This window comes from Camelus dromedarius, chromosome 7 (genome assembly GCF_036321535.1).
Source record: "Camelus dromedarius isolate mCamDro1 chromosome 7, mCamDro1.pat, whole genome shotgun sequence".
NCBI lineage: Eukaryota > Metazoa > Chordata > Mammalia > Artiodactyla > Camelidae > Camelus > Camelus dromedarius.
Window position 1 is genome coordinate 20,391,174 of NC_087442.1, and position 22,221 is coordinate 20,413,394.

At 44.0% G+C, this 22,221-nt stretch overlaps 1 protein-coding gene across 4 annotated transcripts in view; it reads right to left on the reverse strand.

Annotated features, from left to right (window-relative positions):
• Positions 1-245: 245 nt before the first annotated feature.
• NRF1 (nuclear respiratory factor 1) overlaps positions 246-22,221 on the reverse strand; it is a 123,495-nt gene continuing 101,519 nt past the window's right edge. For all 4 annotated transcript variants that reach the window (XM_031455356.2, XM_031455354.2, XM_031455357.2 and 1 more), the window contains one exon: positions 246-5,140. In XM_031455356.2, coding sequence (XP_031311216.1) covers positions 4,977-5,140 — 164 coding nt within the window. In that variant the 3' untranslated portion in view covers positions 246-4,976. The remainder of the gene's footprint in view (positions 5,141-22,221) is intronic.

Sequence of the window (22,221 nt, forward strand, 5' to 3'; positions counted from 1 at the left end):
TAGGACACACCTATCAGAGTCTGAGCCCAGCCCTCCACTTACCTGGCAAAATTGCTGCATCTCAGTTCCCACACCTATAAATGGAATCTAACCTCCGTGTGGAGCTGTGGAGAGGATTAGAAATAAAGGTGTAAAGCATTTTGCATAGTGTCCTGTGCAGAGTAGTCATTTAGTAATTGGTAGTTTATAACTATTAGTTTCTTAAAGGGTAAATTCGGAAGAAATTTGAGTTGAGACTCAGTTAATTTAAGTTACACCAACAATTTTATTTACAAGCACATTAAATTTGGGGGGACAGTTTCTAGCTTTTTTCCCCCAAATATTAAATAAGCTACCTCTTAACCTCTTTGTGGCTCAGTTTGCTCATTTGTAAAGTAGGGATAATAACTCTGTAAAGACTAATAAGTAAGTTAATATATAGGTAAATCTCTTAGAACAGAACAAGGCACATTGTAAGGGCTGTAAGTGTTAACTATTATTGCTACCATATAAACACTTTTAATTGCAGGTAAGATAGTTCTCATAAACAAGAGCTAGGAAAGCCTCTGAACAGGGCTGGGGTGCAGGCCAGGCCTTGCCTTACAAGGTGGCTCCGGCTAAGAACCAGGTTCTCAGGGGACCCTGGATCCCCCTCTGCAGATGAAAATTATCCCTGCTCCTCCACCCTTTCCCCCAATTCTCTGCAGAAATACACTCCAGTAATCAGCAAATATTTGCTAACAGCCCAGCCATTTTCAGGAGGGAGAAACTCAAATTCAGAGTGGGTTGGGGACTCACTCAGGGGCCCAGCAGCACTGGGAGTGGAATGGCAGGTGGAGAAAACCTACATTCTCCAGCTATTTCAGAGTCCAGTCCTTAAGCCGTATCTCCCCACTCTGGGTACCTCCTTCCTCTGTGCCACGTCCAGCATCCTGAGTGGATCTTCTCCAAGAGCTGCCAACCTGGAGCAAACGGCAGAGGCCAGGTGGGAATGCGCCGACAGGAGCTTCTGACTCGGCAACTGAGCATGAGCTGTGCTGAGGCCGTAGGCTGGCTTGGGCTGGTGTCCTGGGCGGCCCACAGCCCACCGAGATGGAGATGAGAGGGAAAATGTGGGCTTTTCTTCCTCACCTCACGTAGCCTGTGGTCCAGGTAATCAAGCTTCAGTGTCCTCCCTGTTGGGTTTTGGTACTGACACCAAAGGGATCCACCACGGGCCTACTCCAACTCCGCTATGCCCTCGGAGACCTGATAGAGGAGGGAAGGAGAATGGCGGCGGATAGGGAGGAAGGCGAATGCAGGTGCAGGTTCTTTTCCACTTGAGAAGCGGCCAGAAATGAGCCTCGACTGGGTCCGCGTGAGGCCCAGGGTGCACTGGCAGCCTGGGCTCTTCTTCCGGGGAGGAGTCCTTCTCTTGCCTGCCCTTCTGGTTCCCCTCGGCTTGTTCATCTGAGTTTGGATGACTTCAGTGGTCACCAGTACTGCCAACAGATCTTCTCAGAGGTAGGACTTAAAGCCAAGAATCCTAGCCCAGCCTCTTGGTTTTGGTGAGCACCAGATCCTTGTCTGCAGGATGATAAACTACTTAATGCAGAGGACCCTTAAAGAGACATGATAACTCATTCTGCTACAGCACTCTGTCCAGATGGCACCTGGTAACACAGGCTGCTGTGGTCTGTTCACATGAACGTCTCCTCATCTCCTCCTGTTTCCCGGGCAATTGCCACCCTTTATTCACCCAGCACATGGTGGGCATTCACAAAGTTAAACAAAACTGACCCAGAGGCCAGAGCTGGTCTGCATGTGGGTTTTATTTTGCCTGCAGAGTATGTAAAGGATTTTTGATTTGTTGTTGAAATCAGGAGATTCATACAGAAATCTGGACTTGCCAGTTTCTCTGGAAAATCTTAAAGATGGGGCTCAGGGCCCATGTGCCTCCTGCCTCATGACACTCTGCCAGCACTTAGGAGTCAGCTCCCTTTAGACAGACGCTCTCCACTCTGCCTGTCTCCATTACTCCCTCTTCTCTCACAACTGAATCGCTTCCACTTCACACACTGATTCCAACCACCTGGTCCCTGTAGGCAGCTGAGTTAGCAGCTCCTGTTGGTGATTTGGGCAGTAATGGAAGCAAGGATTTCCATCAGCCCCATCAAAGAAAGTTTCAATACACGCATCTGAGTCTTGCCAGGCAAACAGAATGCACTTTGCCTCTGGAGAGATGCCATTCCCACAGAGGCACTGTAGATCACCCAGCTGTTCCACAGGTGGCCAACAGCAGTGATGTTTGGCTTATCTGGCTGCAATCAGTCCTTTCTCTGGTCCATCCTCTCTGGTGACAATAGGCAACGATGTGCCATTTGTGCCCATTTGTGCCAGAAGAATGGGGAGAGATGGCACTGGCTTTACTGAGCCACTGTCAGTCAGCAAGGAAAACATCTCTGGCCTTCCACATTCAACTATTCTAATCATTATCACCAGGAAACCGACCCAAACACCCAACAACAAAAAGAAAGAAAGGGGTGGTGGAGGTGGCAAGGAGTCCAGCACTTCAGGCTGAGGCACGCAGTGGGCACAAGTACTGAGGTGCAAAACCACTGGGGGTTTAGGAAGGGCCTGAAGCTGGGGGTGTGGCAGGAGGTGGAGATGGGAAGCTGGCAGCTGCCACGTTAAAGCAGTGAGCTGTGAGAGAGCCCAAGGACTGAGGGCTTAAGGAAGCAATGGCTTGGGGTCCCTGCTTCAAGGATAATCCACCACAACACTGAACAACACTCATGTAGGGAGGACGTGGGTGGACAGGCACCACCAACCACCCTGTGAAAAGCAATTAACCCCTAAAAACCTGCCAGAGTAGAGGTTTTCAAACCATCTTTAGGATTTTTCAAACTAGATCCCCCTACCCTGCGCAGGACAGATGGAGCTGCTCTGGTGATGGGGGGTGGGGAGGAGGCCCTGGCCCCAGCCTAGCACTCCCCTTACAGGCCCACAGCGCCAAGGAGCACAGTTCAAAGACCACTGAGCTGGAGCCCAAGCACCTTTTCCTTTTACAAAGCAGAACAAGCCACCCTAGAAGAGAGCTGCTAAGAGGCTAAGTGCTCCTATAGAGATGAACAGTTCCACTTTCTGTTGCCACATTGTTAACTATTTATTGAATGAGGCAGTAATAGACAGAATGGAGAACGACACAGAATCCATGCTCTGCTACTAGGGTTTTGCTTTCCTTCTTCTTGGCAATTTCTCAAACTATTAGGAGGTTATTTCACCACAAGGGAACACGGACTTTAAAGCCCCTGGACAGCTTCACAATGACGATAAAAAATAATAATTAAAAAAATAACAAATTGTAGAACTAGGACTGTTTTATGTAAATTTCCCTTCCCTCCCCGCATTACGTACAGAAAAAAACATACAAAGAACATTGGATAGTTTTATATAAAACAAGCAAATACAAGAATCTGAAACTTTTTTCAAAGGCTGAGCAAGACGTGAAGACTCTTTTAATGTCGCATTAAAAAAAAAACACATTAAATACACTATCACACATGGGGGGCCTGGGAGGAGGGAGGAAGAGTTGTCCCTGTACTCAAGGAGCAGAGATTTGGCCTGTCAAAAAGTCAGGTGAATTTAACCACTGGAGACTCAGGGCTTGCAGCTAAGAAATCACAGAATTTAGTTACAAAGCATACCCAGACCAATAAACACCTGGGAGAAGGAAGCTGCCTGGGGCCGGGCCCAGCAGGATGCACCCGAGAAAACTGCAGAGTCCCTTCTGAAACAGGGCCTGATCCAGGAGCACAGGAAACACCCTCAGCCCTCTTCTCTTCTAACGACCCCCAGTGTGATGGCCAACCTTCCTCCAGCTGGGTGCCCCTTCAGTGCCAATCTCCGCTGTTAAGCCACAGAAGGTTACAAGAAAGAAGATTGCTCCCATTGTACCCTGGTCTTTGAAGATTTTTCTCTCCGTCCTTCCTTTCCCCTTCCAACCCCTCCCACCCCCCTCCCATTCTCTCCCCACCACGCACACACCCACAAGCACACCTAATGCGCACGCACTCCTCAAACCCTTAATACTTCTGTTACCTTCAGTTCATATACATGACCAATTCAGGACTGACCTTAAAACCAAAGTAACGTGTTATAGTCATGAGATCAAGAAGGTTTCCTGGGAAGGGGAGGAGATGGGAGGTTGAAGAAAACCCTCTGTCCCTGCTTGGGAGCTTTAAGGACATTCATTTGCCTGTGGCAAGGTCAGCACCTGGGCCAGCCCGAAGAGCGTCTCAACTGCCAGACCACGAGACCCCTGGACCTTGCAAGCACAACTTCTGGACCTCACCCTATTCTGGAACCTCCTGCCTCAGGTGAGTCCAGCAGAGAGAGTTCTGGGTGGCCACTGGGGGGCAGCTTTGGTGAAGGGCATGGTCACCTCCGCCTGAGTTTGTCAGTAGCTCAACGCATGACCCTGGTATGAACAAAAACTGGGTGGCTGTGTCTGGCCACGTACCCTACACCCACTAAACTGGGTGAATTATTTTTTCCACAGCTCACCTTGATTTCATACAGATAATTCCATGCGGGTTTCATATATATATATATATATATATATATATATATATATATATACACACACATATATATATGCTTTATATATATGTATATGTGTATATCCATATGTACACATATACATATATTCACACTCACACATACACACACATAAGTATACACACATATTTCTGCAGAAAGAAGTCCTGCCACAATTTGGCTTTTTCGGGACAGTGAAATTGACAACACAGTATCTTACTCCACTGATCCCAGAAAATCAAGAGTGGTGCTTTAAAAAATGCAATTCCAAAATCTGCTGCCTTTCTTCCTTTTAAAAAAAAGGTTAACAAAACTTTTCTTCCAAAGTCGAGAGACTTAATTCCACTTGATTGCACCTCTGCAAACGTGTAAAAAATTTTGAAGTAGACTAGAAAACAAGGCCATGATATGGCTGCATGTCACTGTTCCAACGTCACCACCTCCACAGCCTGGCCGTCCATGGTGACTGCGCTGTCCGATATCCTGGTGGTCACAGGGGCCATGGCCACCTGCACGGGGCCATTGCCCTGCGCAAGGCTGGTTACCACAGTCTGGTACATGCTCACAGGGATCTGGACCAGTCCTGGGGAGACAAGAGGAGATTGTTGGTGGGGACTGGCTGCAGCTCCCCAGACGCTTCAGGGTATCACTGTCTGCAGCCTCAGGTAATTGCATACCTGCTGTCTAGGTACAAATACATTCCTTTTTTCACCTCATTTTGATTCTTTAAAACAGACTATCAGGAAAGAAAAATTTGGAGAAATTGTGGAAGCATGCCTCAGAACAGGGCATGCTCCCCAACTTGCTAAGGGACTGCCCTGCCTGCCTGCCTCCAGCTTAGGACGCACAGGCCCACCATGTATGTGTTCTCCTCCCAACAAGTCCACCCCTTCTGACTGCCTTCTTCTCCAGGAAAGGCTACCATTAATTTTCTTTGATATTTTGCTACACTGACTTCTTCAACCCTCTTTCTGTCTATTCTCAAGTTTCTCTCAGCTTGAAAAAACTTCTCCCTCAATCCTATCCTGTCTTCTGGGTACTGTCCCTCTCCTCACAGTCAGCTTATTGAAACAAACAAAAAAAGGCCTAGGTCATTACATTGATTTTCTGATTTTAGATTTCACAGGCTAGTAAAATTTTAAAATACATTTTGGGGTCAACTTAAAATAAACGCAGCAACTACTTTCTAATATCATTATTTCACAGTAGAAAGGATGGTTTAACAAAATGAGGAAGCAAGTAATTTCAGAAAACGGCAGTCCTTCCTAAGAAAGGAAAGTAGATAATTTTGTATGACATATTAAAAAAAGATTTCCAGTTAAATAAGACAGAATAAATGCACATATAGAACTCATCTGCCTCCTAAAATTAAAATTATATCAGAAGGGGAAAAAAAGATGTGAGTGATGTCAACATATTTTTGGAAGATGCAAAGCAAATGTAAAGTGGTTCTAACTTATCAGGAAAGGGGAAGCTGCAACTTCTGTGTCCATGGAGGGCTCAGGACATGGAGGCCAAGCTTTTGCAGAATGAGGGGAAGAGACTAAAGACAGGAGTTAGCTGAAAGTTTGTATTCAAATAATTGGACTAGTAGGTACCACCAACCCCAACACTGAGATGTTGACAGGACGTTCGAAGTTCATCCACTGTACTGAGAAACTGACCAGGAAAGGCCCCAGAAACGACCTATGGTTATATTTGGCAAGTGTGGAGATGGGATGAGGGGGAGGGTGGGCACGGGGTGGGGAGACAATGAAAAATCTTGGCTGGTGCCCTAAAGCTTACCATCCTGCCCAAGACCTACAGGTCCCCAGCTCTGCCCTGCACACCCCGAGAACTGGTGTTTCAGTGTCTCACTCTTACACAGAACACAGAGGTAGCAGAGAAAACATGGGGAGCAGAAGAAAACAAAAAAAACCCTAATGCCCCAAAACTCTATATTTTCAGAGAGAGAGAAAAGATCTGTAACATAAATTAAAAAGGAATATGAGGAAAAAACCCCCAATAGATGAACTACATTCCAAAGAAAGATCAGAAGGTAAAGTCAAGGGACTCTTCCAGAGAGTAGAAAAGATTAAAAGATGGAAAGTAGGAGACCTTCAGAGGTCCAATCTCTGACAAAAGAGAATTCCAGAGAGACTAGAAAAAATAGAACGTAGGAAATTATTGGACACATTGTAAATAAATTTCTAGAAGTGAAAAACATCAAGTTTCAGATTGTGATGTCCACTAGATGTCCTGCACAACAGGTGAAAAAAGATCCAGACACTAAGACACATCTTTGCAAAATTTCAGAACACCAAGGATAAAGCAAAGATCCCAAAAGATTCGAAAAGGGACAAAGAAAGTCATATCCAAAGAACTGGAAATCATAATACTGTTGGACTTTTCAAAAGCAAGTCTGGAGGCTAGAACATAATGAAGCAAAGCCTTCAAATTCTCAGAGAAAAAGCTTTCAGCTTAGAATTCTCTCTCCAGCCCATGAAATGATACCCATGTCAGTTAAGTGTGGGGCGAATAAACATTTTCAGACTTGTAAGGGCTCTAAAAACTGGGCACCCGTGCACTTTGTGTGGAAGCTCTGAAGGGTGTGGCTCACAGAAATGAGAGAGAAAACCTACAAAAGAAGTGGCCATGGGATCTAGGAGACAGAGAATCCACTGCAGAGAGCTCTGGGGCAGGAGAAGGGGAAATGGCATGAGCTCGTGGGAAAGAGTACCAAGAGGGGTTGTATGGAATTGGGTTGAACCGGTGATCACCTCTTCAAAAGCAGAAGAAAAAAAGAAAGGATTAACCATAATAATTATAATACTCTCATCTTGGCAATGGACAACTTTTATGTTTATAATAACATAAACATAGAAACTGAGTTATCAAAAACTTGTGATAAATGTCTCAAATCAAGAAATAATGATTCAGTCTATTATTTAGAGCAGTAAAGGTACATACGAGAAAAAAGGGCATGAAGTGTTGCTCCTGGGGTACAAATTATCTTTTTTAAAAAGGCCTTTTACTTCTTTTTGACATTTAAAGCCATATATCACTTTGATGAAAATAAAAATTAATTTTAAAAGGGATGTTTTACCAGGATATTTTCTAATGCAAAAAAAAAAAATCCCACATAAAATGAAATGTTACTTTACAACATTAAATTGAATCTAATTGTTTTCTAGAGGTAAGTGTTGCCAGTTTAGGAATGAAGTATTTGATGATGCAACATGAAATGGGGCTTGCTATTTTGTTTTGATGACAGTCATTTTTGGGACTCCCTGCTTACCCAGGTGTGCATTAACGTGAATGGAAGGCATGCCAACATCCCTCATACTTGAGGAGCTGGGTGGGGCCTGAGAGGAGGAAGGAGGGCCCTACCCACACCACTATGCTGGGAGGAAGCAGGCTGGGGGGCCTGGCACTGGCTTCAGAAGGCTGTAGGATTTAATTTCTTTCATCTAGACCTTTGCAAATGGTGCCTACATGTCTTATTAATTTCTCTTTCTGTTCACCTCTCCCTGCCACCCAAGTTACCCAATCACAAACTTTTCAGATTTCCTGATGTTAAAAAGGTTCCTAAAGTCTATAATAAAGTTCGAATGTTGGGCATGGTATTCAGGTCCTCTTATGATTTGTCCAGTCTCATTCCCTCACTCCCCTCACTCCCTGTGCTCTGGGTATCAACCTGGATTTTTCTCAGTTCCCCCAACATATTGGTCACATTCCTTTCTTTGGGCCCTTGCTCAAGTTGTTCACTACCTGGAATTCTCTTACTGCCCACTCCTTCCCCTTTAAAACCCAGTTCAGTTCTCCCTCCTCTTGAAAGATTATCCCAGGCCTTGTCTATACTGACAAGTATAGACAGAATAGACAGCCTCCTTGGGATTCTCAGTAAGGACTAGACAGCAGGGTATAATCTGGCTTGGCCCAGTTAATGTGTGTAGCTAGGCCTTCCCACTGGACTGAGGGCCCTGGCTCTAGTTCATGTTCTATTGCCCACAGTATGACGTACGAGGTGTGCCATAAGTTGGCATCAGCATAGCCTCAGGGGCAACAGGCCAAGGGATTCTACAGCTGGCCTCAACCAATGTGCAGTGGAGCTCTACTCCCCAGCCTCTAGACACCAGGCACGGGCGTGAGTACCTGTGACGACTATACGACCCCCTTCCATCACCCTAGTGTTTCTTGATCATCAGCACTTTCAACCTCTTTTCTAGTCAAAACAGGCAAAATTAATGAAGTAACCCCAAATGCCCTCTGGCAAAACCAAAACACCTCCAAGGAACCTACACATTAGCAAACAGCAACCAAAACCAGGAGCAAAGTTCAGTCTCATTTTACTGTTCTTGCTTCTGGGCTTGATTCAGTTCCAAAAGCTCCAAGCTTGGGGAGTAAGTTACATGCTGTACAAATACAGTGACTACTATGAGCAGGGAGATTCTTCCTGACTGTGAGCAACCATCCTGGGTTAGCATTTGGGGTGGAGAGAAACTTAAAGAATTGTCAAGAGTTAAATCTCTTTCACCCTGGTTTATGGTGCATTTGAGTTTTCTATGATGTGGGTCCATGCCCAACACTGTTGTTAAAACACTTTTTAGTATCATGGAAGATGTGCCTCAAAATAAATTGGAGAAAGGTTCAAATGTAAAAATATAAATTGGCTGACACTGCTATAACCAGAATGATCTTTTGAACACAAACTGATCTTGTTGCCCTCTTCAACAATTCTTTAGTGGTTTCCAATGGCTCATGGGATATAAAGTCCAAATCCCTTTGCAGGTATTTAAACCCTTCTTGTCAGCCCCTGTTGTTCAGCTCAGTGATCCATAATCCCCGCCCGCTTTACACTCTAGCCAGGTGAACTATTTGACTGAGGTTCTCTACACACACGCCTCCATAATGTGCATGAACTGTTACTTCCGCCTGGAATGACTGTCCTCAGCTTGTTCCTTGAATGGACTCCTCTTCTTCCTTCAACGGTCAGCCCCAGTCTCTCCTTCTCTATCTTAGCTCCTCTTGTCCCAAGGTTCCACAGCACTTTGCGCTGGCCTCCATGGAGGCAATGGTCATATTCATTACCGCTTATCTCCAAGGAGACTGTGAATTCCTTAAGGGAGAGATGGAGTCCCCATATTTGAGTCCCTAGCAATCAGCAGGTGCTCAATAAATGATTTTTACACTCATGAATGAAAGCTGCCTTCTGAGATTTCACAAGGATCCCCTCCTAGGGACTAAGTGGTTGAAGTGGGTGAGTCTTAAGGGTGATTAGGCTGTTTCAGAATGGGAGCGCTCAGTCTACAAAACAGTATTATAAAAACTACTACAAACTGATAGTATTTCAATTAACAAAACAAAACAAAACACTACTACATTCAGAACTCACCAAAATAAAACAATTTTTAAAGATTTCGTCTTCTGTACATCACCTCACAGGGAAGGAGTCAATTTAGCCTCTACAACTGGGTGATGAAATGATTCCCACACAAAGGTGTCTCAAGAGTGAATACCTGGTGACAGCGACTACGTATATAAAAAGCCTTTTGGAGGGAGACCTTCCATATACAGGGTCATTTCATGACCTCAAATGCCTTGAAATCCCAAGTCCATTATTTTCTACATGCAGTTCAGCCTACCTCTACCTTAAATAAATGCATTACCATCCCATTGTGGGGATTTTAGAATCTCTCTCTCACACACATGCCATTTTGACATGGGATTAGATTAAATCGTCTCAGTGTCTCTGACCTAGCAGCCTTTATGTCTGCGGCAAGGGAAAGGGGGAGGGGGATGGAGGCTTGGAAACCCAGCGCACACTAAGTCCGGCCGGCTGCCCTTGGAAGAGAGATGATTAAATGCTGAGGTACAGTAATCAGGCCAGGATTGTCCCTGCATCTGCTCAGCCTGCCCCTGATTAGCCCTAATCTAGAGGGCGTATGTTAATCTAAGCTTGTATTCTGGGTCATTTTGATTGATTAGGAAACAGGACGCCCTTCCCATTCTACTTTAAGGGCTTCAAGTCCTCCTTTTTGTTTTTAAGAGAGCCCCTTGCACAACCCTAGTGACAAGACTCTCTTGGCGTCTGCATAGCACTTTTCAAAGCCCTCTCACCCTCACTGCGAATCACTAGATTTCTGCTAAGACTGGAGCAGTAGGAAAGGTGGTATTCTTCCCTTTCACAAACGATGCACAAAGTTCCTTTGGCAGCATCATAGATTTATCATAAATAAAGACACATATTCATGAAATCCTGAAGATTTTAGTACCCCAATCTTTCAAAGGTATAAGAAATCTTAGAGTTCATTCAGTTTAGTAAATCTAATCCCCCCTTTCTTTAAATTCCTAATAAACAGATAAAAAGTTTATTTAAACAAAACAGACCTAGAGAGACTGATGTACCCCCCTCAGGACGACTGTGTTTGTGGTAAAGCGAGGCATCTGGGATCCTGATCTGGGAGTCTCTGCATGACCAGAATGCCCTTACCATAGAACACAATGGCCAGCAGGGATCCAGAAGAGGGGGAACCCATTCTCTTTGGGCTCACTGCTGCCTCTCTTCTCTGGTTTTCTTGGTCAGGTTTACAGAATTGGCCAAAATGGAAAAAGAGACCAAAAGAGACTCAGGAACTTCAGATCCCAGCACAAGGATTTGTGTGTCAAAGAGCAGTCAGATCAAAATCCTGGAGGATTTCACCACATTTTTGGACCTGGCCCTGCTCTAGTTTTCTACCAGTTGGGTATCATTCTTGAGCCCAGTCAAACACACTTCTCCCACCTCAACAAGTAGCATTTACGTCTTTCCAGTTGCTTAGGCCAAAAACTTTGAAGTCAAGCCATCTCTGACTTCTGGTGCAATGCATCAGCAAATCCTGTCAGCTCTCCCTTCAAATAAAAACCCAGAATTCAACCATGGCTGCTGCCACCCTGGACAAACTCCTATCCTCTCCTGCCTGGCCTGTGTTTTAGCTTCCCTTATGATCGCCTTGCTTCAGCCTGGCTCCACTGAACTCTATTCTCCCCAACACAGAAGCTAGAGGGATCTCCTAAAACTTCCATGCAAAGTGATGGACACGGGGACTGAAAATTCAGACATTTGCTCATGTTAAAGGGCTTGGCCTTGTTTTCTGCAAAACAGGAGATCATGAGGTTCTACACTGGTCTGTCTCTGATGGTGTCACCAGGGGAGGCTTTGTGGTAGACCATGGGCGCCAATGAGAGAAACTTTAAAGGTTAGGGTCACAGCCTGTACAGTCTGGATTTATCATTCATGAGCTGATCGACTCTATTCCTGACCTCTCCTGAGGTAATGAGTTTCATCACTTACCTACTACTATGTAATGGAACACACATACAAACACACACACGTGTATAAATGGAATTTATTTACTTAGGGGAATTCATTTATTCATCCCAAGACTAACTTCTTTTAGTATTCTGAGATTTGATAAGTAAGTATTTATAATGGTTAGCTAAATCTTCTTGAAATATTGTTTGGCAATGGCCACCCTCACCGTGCTCCCCCCTGCCCCACTGTCACACTTTTGGTGGCTCTCTACGAAGGGAAAAATACAGTCCAAACAGCTAATAGATGAGGGATTATATAAGACTTTCCCACAAATATTCTACATTATCCCTTCGTCACAACCATCTCTGTCCCCTCAGTACACCCTAACCACCCCATGTAATTACTCAGGCAGATCCCTCTGCTACCATTACCCTTGCCAACCTAAGTCCTGTTTTTCAACGATTTCCTTGACTTTCATAGGGTCACCCCAAACAGAACAGCCCATTAGGTTCTCTCCTTCACAGGATTTTACTGCCTCACTATTCATTTGGCACCAGATCTGTGCTAACCTGTTTCCAAATAGTTTTTCTCTGTATAAATCTGCTTACTTAAGATTGTTGGCAGGACTATGTCTGAATACCGAGCAACCTGAACATAGTAGATGTTTAATAATTGAATATCACAATTGATCATGTTCTTCATGATTTTCAGAAACTTGATTACATTCCCATTAGCCTTGGCCTCTGCAGCCTGAGGGGCCTTAGGGCCTTTTACTCTGCTTCAGAATGAGTAGGATTTTCTCCACAACATTCTTAAGGTTGCACAGCCAAATGCTGACGGTCGTTCAGGTACAGTTTTTGTGAGGGCAGAATAGGCTGTTCTATTTTCATTAACATCTGCCCAGTCAGAAAGACCTACATGTGAATCCTGGCTCTGCCACTTAACTGGGTGGGGAGCCTCACTTTCCTCACATGTAAAATGGTAATTACTCATTCCACAGGGCTGAGAACCAGATGAGCTGACATAAAGTTTGGCACAGTGCCCGGCACACAGTAGGTGTACAATAAATGCTGCTTTCAAAGATGACTTTGAATATGAGCTTTGATGAAGTCTGGTTGGGGTCACAGATGTTAGACTAAAGCTCTCAGGAAGCAGAAAGGAAAGCAGAGACATCACAGATCTCCTTTCAGCAGCAATTTGCCCCTGCCAGGAAGCACATCATTTGCCAAAGACCTTCAAAGATGTAAAGATTAGAGATAAAAGCCATGAAATCAGGGCAGATGGACTGGCGGGCAGCTTCCTTTCTGAAATGCAGCAATGGTCGGAACTGGCCCTGGAACTCCATCAGGACAGGTATGAAATAGCTGCCCATTCAGGGTATCGGTGAATAAATAACCTAGGCTACGCCACTGATCAATATTAGGAATGTTAAATACACTATCAGGGACAGTATGATATGATGTCACCATGCTGATAAATCTCTAAACCCCGAGACTAATAACACGGGCTCAAGCCCAGCAGAGCAGAGTTGCAGGCCTGGTCAGGGTCAACTGAGAATGACAGTCTGCCCCCCGCACCTCACCCCACGACAAGATAGAGCAGGACAGACGGCCTGAGGAAGAATGGGCCTTTCATTTGCCCTCACAATCTGGGAAACCTTTGGGAATTGTTGTTTCTGTAATTGAATCTTTCAGCCCAAAGGCCTTCCAAGTTGGTCATGGAAATATCTTTCGTTGGGAGAAAAATATTGATGGTTGTGAGAGAAAAACAGCTAAAGAAATAAATTATCAAACAGACACAACAGTTGGTGGAAGAGCAACAATTCTTAAAACCCAAAGGAAAAATTCACAATGTAATGCCTTCTGTGGTTGATGGACATGAAAGCTAACTATACATATTAGGAAAATGCTGGCTTAAATGGGGAACCAGAAGACTGTGACTGAAAAGGATAGGAATAAATAAGAAATGAAATCATGTATTAAAAAATTTTTTATTTATTTATTTACTTACTATTGTGTTATTTATTTTATTTTGGCAGCGGGGGGGGGGGGGGGAGGGCGGTGGAGATTAGGTTTATTTTTAGACGAGGGACTGGGGATTGAACCCAGGACCTTGTGCATGCTATGCATATGCTCTACCACTTAAGCTATACCCTCCCCGCCATGTATTGTTATTATCTAAGTCACTTCTGTAGTTTTTAAAGAACCATCGAGGGTATCTACAAGCATTATTAGGGGTGACAGGTAGGAGGGAAGCCCTTTTAAAAATCTTATCTGCAGTCACTGACTACATCAGTGACTAACATATAAGGAAATTCACTATTATATGAAGAAAAATATGGTGTGTACTGATGTAGAAATGAGAGAACATGAAAGGAAATCAGGTAAAGAAGGTAGTCTGCAGGCAACCGATAAAGAGGCTGAGAATAACAACCAAGGACCAGATGGAAAGAAGACCCAGGTTATCCTCATGATAGCAAGACAAGGAGGAAACAAAAAAACCATTTCTCTCCCAGTGATTATTTTTCTATTAGCTGCTTCTGGGACATTTAATCTTCCTTTTCCGTGTTTTTTAAGTCCATGGCTTTTGGGTGCATTTGAGGGATTTATGGATTAAAATATGTATTACATCTGGCAAGTACTGAATATTCTCATGAAGCCAATAGCAGCCTCTCAGGTACTTTGGTGTAACAGGCACTTCTCAGCATCCAAGGTTTTCTTCCCTCTTGCTAGACATTCTCAAGCTTCTCTTGGAAAACCCACTTTCTAGAATAACTCTCGTAGCAGTGACTTTGTCTGGGTGAGATAGTATCACTGTATCTTTTGCCTTGATTTTGCAGGCCACCTAGAAAATCCTCTTGCCTGCATCCCATAAGCCAAATGTTAAAAGTGAATTAATTTTTACTTTATTAGTAAATGTATTTCAAAACATATTTTGGAGATATAATTTCACCATTTCCTCTTGAAATTATTAGATCGCCCAGGAACATTAACAAAATCAGGGTTTTGGGCTTCAGTGTTCAGAATCACCATGGTTTACTATCCTGGGGATTGAGCTCCCAATGTGAGATTGAACAAGCTGACTCCAAGGCCTGCTGATTTGACCAAGAGAGCTTTAAACCGAAAATGGCAGGAGAAAAAAAGTGTTCCATTAAAGCTTGCAGGACATGTATGCACTCAGGAGGACATCTGATCAGAGATGTACAGAGAAGGGCAGAAGGTGTATGGTAAATTTCCAGAGATCACTGGGAAGGAGGGTGGGGACACCACCCAAAGTCTCCGAAGTCTGTTTAGTGGACAGGGTGTGGGCAATACGTACATTGTTGGTTATTTTAAAACAGGAAATGGAGCCAACATGACAGAAACCTCAGGAGAAAGTTACCAAGCTAATTTAAGAGTCTGTAATAGCCAGGTGTAGAAAGAAATATGAGGGCCAATCAGGAGCTACCCAGAGTTGGAATGGAGATTTATTAATCTTTCTGTTACTATTTTCAAATTTTTTTATTATGGAAAATTTCTAATAGACACAAATAGAGAGAGACTGGTCAAAGGACCCCCACCTCCACGTGCTCGCCATCAGTCCTTGCCTCTTCTATCTGAACAGGGACAGACTGAGGCAAAACGCTTCCAAAGATGTTCTCACTTTTCAATCCCTCACTTAGCCCAATCTTAGGGCACCATTTAGAAAACAAACAAATGAACACTGAAACTTTCTAAGAGCACATAAAGGGCAGAATTAAATTTGCTTTCAGCAGTGACACACCTGAAAACAGCAGATTGAAAAGTAGAAATAAACAGTTATGGGGCTTGTTGGTCACAAAGAAAGAAATCTATCTTAATAAACTTCATTTTGATCAAGTATTTATCCTGCCTTTTCTATCTGGTCTAGACTTCAGCATAACCAAATTGTTAATGGGGACAAGTTCTTTATAAAGAATTTTCAGCTAATTAAGGCAGAAGGAATGATAACACTAGAGAAATCACCATTTTGTAACTCTTAGTGAAATAATGGATCTACATAAAATCATCAGTGGTTACTAAAACCATCAGGTGACCAGGCGATGAGGACCACAGAACAGAGGAATCCCACCATCCACTCAGGATGCAGCGCCTGGAAGGACAGCCTCTTAGCTGTTCTGTCCTCCAGCCACCTCCTCCTTTCTGCAAAGATGAACCCCCTGTGGCATTCTGTCAGCATCCACTCGCAATGGGCAATCTGCCATACAGAGGCCTGACAATAATACAGAACTTTCACAAGGCACAAGGGCCACCAGAAAGTGCTGCGGAGGGGAAGCTGCAGGCAGACTGCCTCCCATGCACAGCCTGGTGCCCGGGGTACACAGGCGTCTCTGACACCTACCCGTGGGGGTTTTACAAATCCTTTGGCAAGTGTGCCAGTCCACTGAGTGCTAACGGTGCACATGTATATCGAGGTACATCTTACAGTCGGCTCTTAGTTGAGCCAAAGGGAGGATAGGTCATTCCCCCACATTGCTCTTCTAAACTGGAATTTATGATGTGCTTTCCTTGTAGCAGACTTACTAATTATGTCTTCTTTAAGCTACTATGAAAACTAATTTAAGTTCCTTAAGTACCCAGGAGCTGGGTGCAGGGTAGAAGGAAGAGATGGTCCAGGCTTACTTACACTGGCTTGCTTAGAGAAACTGTCCAAGAATATAAAATGTGTCATGAGTAATCTGCATGACAGATAATTCATGTGTGGCAACTAAGAGTAGACTACTTTAGGATAAGTAACATTATATTTACATGATCTAAGTTCTTGAGGAAAAAGAACTGTCTAAATTTGAGGTAGTATAGTTATTTCACATAGGTTTTCCCCCAGGAGTCAAAGTAACCATGTAGTAGCTCCCAGAGGCAGACAAATGGAGGAAGCAAGCTTAAAGGTCCTGCCTTTGCATCCCAGAGCTGCGGAAAAATGGAAGATGCCACCAGATCAGTGTTCCACCCCCAGGAGTGCTGTTGTCCATGCCCCATGTTACACAAAATAAACAATTCATTTACATGCTCTTAGCCTCTGTGTGTTCACATGTCCTCTTGTCAATGAGAAGCTCTGTTTACTGAGAAAAGAACTCTTCAGTCAAACAGTAGGGCTATGAAAGCTTAAGGAAGGGAAGGCCCGGCAGCAGGTCAGCTGTAAGTGGATATTCCTACAACTAAAGTCCTTTTTCATGGTTACAATTCATCATTATTATTGTTTTGTGAGCAGTGGGCAGTGGGTGGGGAAAAGGCATGAGATTCTTGGAGCAAAAAAAATTTAAAGGTGAAAAGATAAAGATCATAGTCAAGTAACATGGCTAGAAGACATTGTTCCCAAAACATTCAGGCAAATTTCCTTCTCCCTTCCAACAAGGCTGAAACAGAAAGTCCAAGGCTCACTGAAGCAGCCAAGACATTTCAGGAGGTTCAGGCCAATCTCTAAAACCGTCCTGTCCACTAGAACTCGCTGTGAATGGACGTATTGTATTGTGCCCTGGCCAGTGAAGTGGCTACACAGTCACTTGAAATGTGGATAGTGTAACTGAGGAACTGCGTCTTTAATTTTATCTGATTTTAATTTCAGTTTAAATAGCCAGAGCACAGCTCTAAAGCCTTCCCAGAGCTTCCAGCTCCAAATCATAAGCATGCTTCAGTAACACACATATTGTAGCACATGATAAGAGTTGCCTTTGTTTAGATGGAAACTCAATCTGAAACTGGATGCTCTGCATTCACCTAAAAAATATTTTCCTGGCATTTCCCTTATTTATGTCACAGGTTTTTTTCCTTTGCTGCTCTACTCCATCAATTGATTTTTACACACCCTACCCCCCTGGCCCCTAGGTGAGAAACTTTATCATCATTTGAGAACACTTCATTATAGCTATACATTTTAGCACTACAAGCATACGGAGAGGCTGAGCTGGACAGAGTCAGAGAATGGCTGGACGCCTCTCTGGTGAGCCAATCTGATACCAGGGTTTTTGTACTCTCGCTCAGAGAGTGTCTCAGTTTCCATATTTAGACCCCTTCAATGATTCTCAGATCCATTTGCCAGCTTTACAAGGGAAAAGATTTTTTTGTTAAAAATCATTTTTACTTCGAAAACCCCATTTAGGCTCTGAAAATCTCTAAATTGGGGCCTTTTTAATAATGAAGATTTGGTGTAATTATAATGTCACAGGCAATTGTGCTGACAAAGCAAAACCAATATGTCTCCTTGCTGGGCCTTTGCTCTCAGTCTGACCAACAGGAGGAGAAAAGAAGCTTTGTCAGGAGCAGATGTGCAGTGGGAGGCCCCAGGAAAGCAGATCTGCTGAATGAAGCAGGTGCCACTTAGACATTCACTTTACTGACTCCAACCACAACCTCCCTTTCATTTGATATCCTGGTCTCGGCAGGAGGATGGGGAAAGAGCATCACACAAAAAGGAAGCATGTTTATCCTGTTCAGATTACTGCTCTGCTAGGCTGCTGCTGCTGGGTTCTGCACATTTGCTCTTTATTAAGCAAATGGTAAGAGCTGGGAAGTGAATCCCTGTATTTACACAGGTAATCTGAGAGCCAGAGGGCCCCAAACCATACTGGCTGCGATGTGCAAGCTATTAGAGTTAATAACAGTGTGCTGACATTCCTTCAAAATCCTAATGGAAGCATAAATAAAAAGAGGAAAGTCCCCTTTACCCAAAACCTTAAAATTTTATTCTGTAAGAATTTTTCCTGTTACGATATTCTGATTCTTATGTGGACAATAATTAATCCCTCTTTTACATGCTCAATTAAAGCCACATTTTCATCCACATATTGAGTAGAAATGACTCCAATTAAATTTGTCCAATTGTGGCTCTGGATTTGGTATGCCAAAAAAAAAAATCCCTTTACAGAATATTACCTGCAATCACAGGCACCAAGATTCTGTCTTGGTTACAAGGAGCTGGAATCATCTAAGACCAGAATCTGTCTTTCGAATACAAAGACTTAGAAAGATCTGGGGACCTAAAGGGAAGGAGAATGAGATAACGAAACATGTAACTTGGCCATGAGGACACTGGGGATGCAGAGGAGACCATGGTCAGTGGTATCTATCTGCCTGATTGCAGGCACCTTTTTGGGAATCTCTGCCCTGAGTCCTCTGTCCAGAGTGGCCCTAGCTCATCAAGTTTCCCCAAGCTGACAATACCCAACACAGTCAGTCCGACCTCGCTTCATACGTGTGCTAATTCTCTCTGGGCCCCGAGGAGCCAACTCTGGAAGCATTCAGCTTTCAACACAGAAAGCATCTGAAGGACACGGCCATGGCTCAGATAAATACTAAGAATAGAGACCAATGTATATTGGTCATTTCATTGTAAAGTCTCCTTTTTTCTCTGCAGAGCCTAGATTAACAATTCCTGTGTGCAATGAATGCCTGAGGCCACCCCAGTTTATGATGGTGAAGAGGAGAAGGCACACCCTCTCTGGACTTGCAGGCGCTACAAGGAGAAAGATGAATCTAAGCATCACAATGACACTTTTAAAAGGCAGTCCTGCTCCCTCTGAAGGTACCCAGAGGTTAGCATCCTTGCAGGAGACAAAGGCATCAAAGGACTCCAATAACTAGAAACCCCTACAGCTGTGGAGGCTATGTGTGGTGAGTGACAGAAAAGGTCTGACAATTCTAGAGAACAGAATCTCAGCTTCGTCTGCCCCAGCATGCCTCAGGGACACAGTATGCATCCATCAGTAACAGAGGCTTTCTGAAGCAGGGATTCTCTGTGTGAGATTCACACCTGCTCTCTTCAAAAAAAGGCTTACTATACCAGATCCTAAGAATGTGTCCCGGAAGGAAGTGCTATGAGCGAACCCTCTGAAGATGAATTCCCTTCAGTGTGAGTGCCCAATAATAATAATAATGATAATAGCAGTGGTAGTAGTAGCAGTAGTTCAGTTATTGTATGCTCACAGTGCCCCAGTGCTAAAGAGAGCAGGACTAAATATTTTCTGCTGCCCCTAAAATCAGTGCCATCAATCTGTCTCCCTGGATGGGGGAGACTGGGGAGTCAGAAAAACTGCCACTTCCACTGAGAGCTATGGAAGGCATTTTGGACTTCAGGAGGTCATAAAGAAGGGAGTAGGAAAGGAGGACAAGCTTCTATGCTATGAAAGGGCTGGGTGAGTAACACAGACGGGGTGGAGAACTGTACCCTCTTGGGTATTCTTGAATCAAGAGCTCCATGTTCCCATTTCTCAGAAGCAGCCATGTTTCACTGTGAAATCTGGAATTTATCCAATGGTAATGGCTTCTTTCAGTCTGTAACCCACCAGGCTCTGGATATTTAATCCTTTTGGGGGTCACGATAAATCCATTAGCATGCCTGACCTGAAGACGGCTGTAGCTGAGAAGAGAAATCAGCACTTGTGGGGCATCTAAGTAATGGCAGGTGGCCTAGGTCATGAATAAAGAGACAGGGAAGTGGGTCTAGGTGTCGCCACTGCCTCCTGTCTCAGGTTTTCCTCCCCTGGACTCTGCAGTGCACAAAAATAGGCCAGTTCTTCCTGCAAACCTCCCGCCCAGCTGTTTACTGGCTGTGGATTACTGTAGTCACATGGTAGGTTTTTTTTTAGCAAAGCCATGCTGTCTATGAGCTGAGAAGGTCACTGGGAATGAAGGCTTGTGAGATATTTCTGTTGTCCTCCCCTGTGCAGAGGGGGCACAACTTGCCAGAAGACACAGTATTTTCGCTATGGCTGAGATCAGTGCAATCCAACAGAGCTTTTTGCAATGATGGAAATGTTCTATATCTGTGTGGTCCTTTAGAAGCCACTAGCTACGTGTGGCTATTTAAATTTAAATGTGAATAAATTAAAATTAGATAAAAAATTCCGTACCCCAGGCGACACAGGGCTACTGAACACTTGAACTGTGGCTAGTGTGACTGAATAACTGAATTTTTAATTCAATTTAATTTTAATTAACTTGCATTTAAATTCAAATAGCCACACGTAGCTAGCAGCTACCAAACTGGACACAGCTTTAGATTTTGGGTTTTGGTGCCATTTACTCATTTGCTTCTATTAAGATTTATCATGACACTACCTTCTGAAGTGAGCAAAATGTGGCCATGACCCATTCCTTAAAACGATCCTGCAAAATCATGAGCCACACCAAGTAACAGATAAATAGTAAAGATGATGATTTTCATTTGTTTTATACCTCCTCCACTTTCTAGGTTGGGTGAATTGGCCAGATGGAGTGAAGGGGGAAAAGGGAGCCCATGTCAGCAGTAGAAAGAGTCCTGGAGATCTGGGTTTGGTTTCCAGTTTTATCATTTAGTAGCTGAGAAACCCTAGGCAAAGCCCAGCTTTAGCTGCCTCTGCAAAACAGGGCTCGTAAGCTCTGTTATACCCACCTTACTGAGTGCAGGCAGAATAACACAGTGCTTGCTTAGTTAACTGCAAAGGGGTTATGGTGGTGGCAGCGGTGGTAGCAGTGGTAGTGGTAGTGGTGGTGGTAGTAGTAGCAGCAGCAGCAGCAACAGTGAAAAAGAAAAGGACAGAATGAAGAAAGAAAGGGGAAAGATGAAGGACTAAATAATTATGCTCAACACACAGCTGAAAGGCAAATATAGAACAAAACTGAAACAGTTATTTTCCTGGTATGATATCTACCAACTTGTTTCCCAGGATGAAAACTATTCATTCAGAGAAAAATCAGCTGATTTAAATGAGGAATACCCTGTCTGCAAAGAAAGTGTGTTTCCCAGAGTGGCCCGTGAAGCACACTGCGAGGCACCCTGTCCCGAGGCGCCAGCTTCCCAGTCCACCCGAGATGCAGACCCTGTTCACGTACTCAGCCCTTACCCTTCTTTCTGAGCCACACCTCTGAGCTCTCCTTATTTTATTTGTTCTAAGAAGTAATCTTTTCAGGTCTCTGTGTCCTCCTCCCCCTCCATTTAGAAAAAGACTTATGATTCTGAAGGGGAAGCGGGTGTATAACAGATGAAACTTTATGTGCTTTTTCTTACAGAACAGGTAATGCCTCAGTTTGGTCTCACTGACACCACCTTAGTATCTTAGCTTCCCTTCAGGTCTCCCTATCAGTGGAAAAGAGGGCCACTGACTTTGCAGGAGGGTGGCCTGAAACCCCATGGCTCCATACCATAGGCGCTGTTCTCTGGGGACTGTTAGGATAGGGGGCTCGCAGCCTAGGACTCTCAGCTCACACAAAACACTGCTGCTCAGGAGCTGCCTGCTTCCAGTCCTGGGGGCCCTGAACTCACTATCTTTGCATTAAAGGTACAAATAGAATCACAGTATCAAAGAACACAACAATTCCTTTAAAGCTATTATCATTCATTATGGTGACTGAATACGTACCATTACAATAAAACTTTATTTAATACATTTACTTATTTAA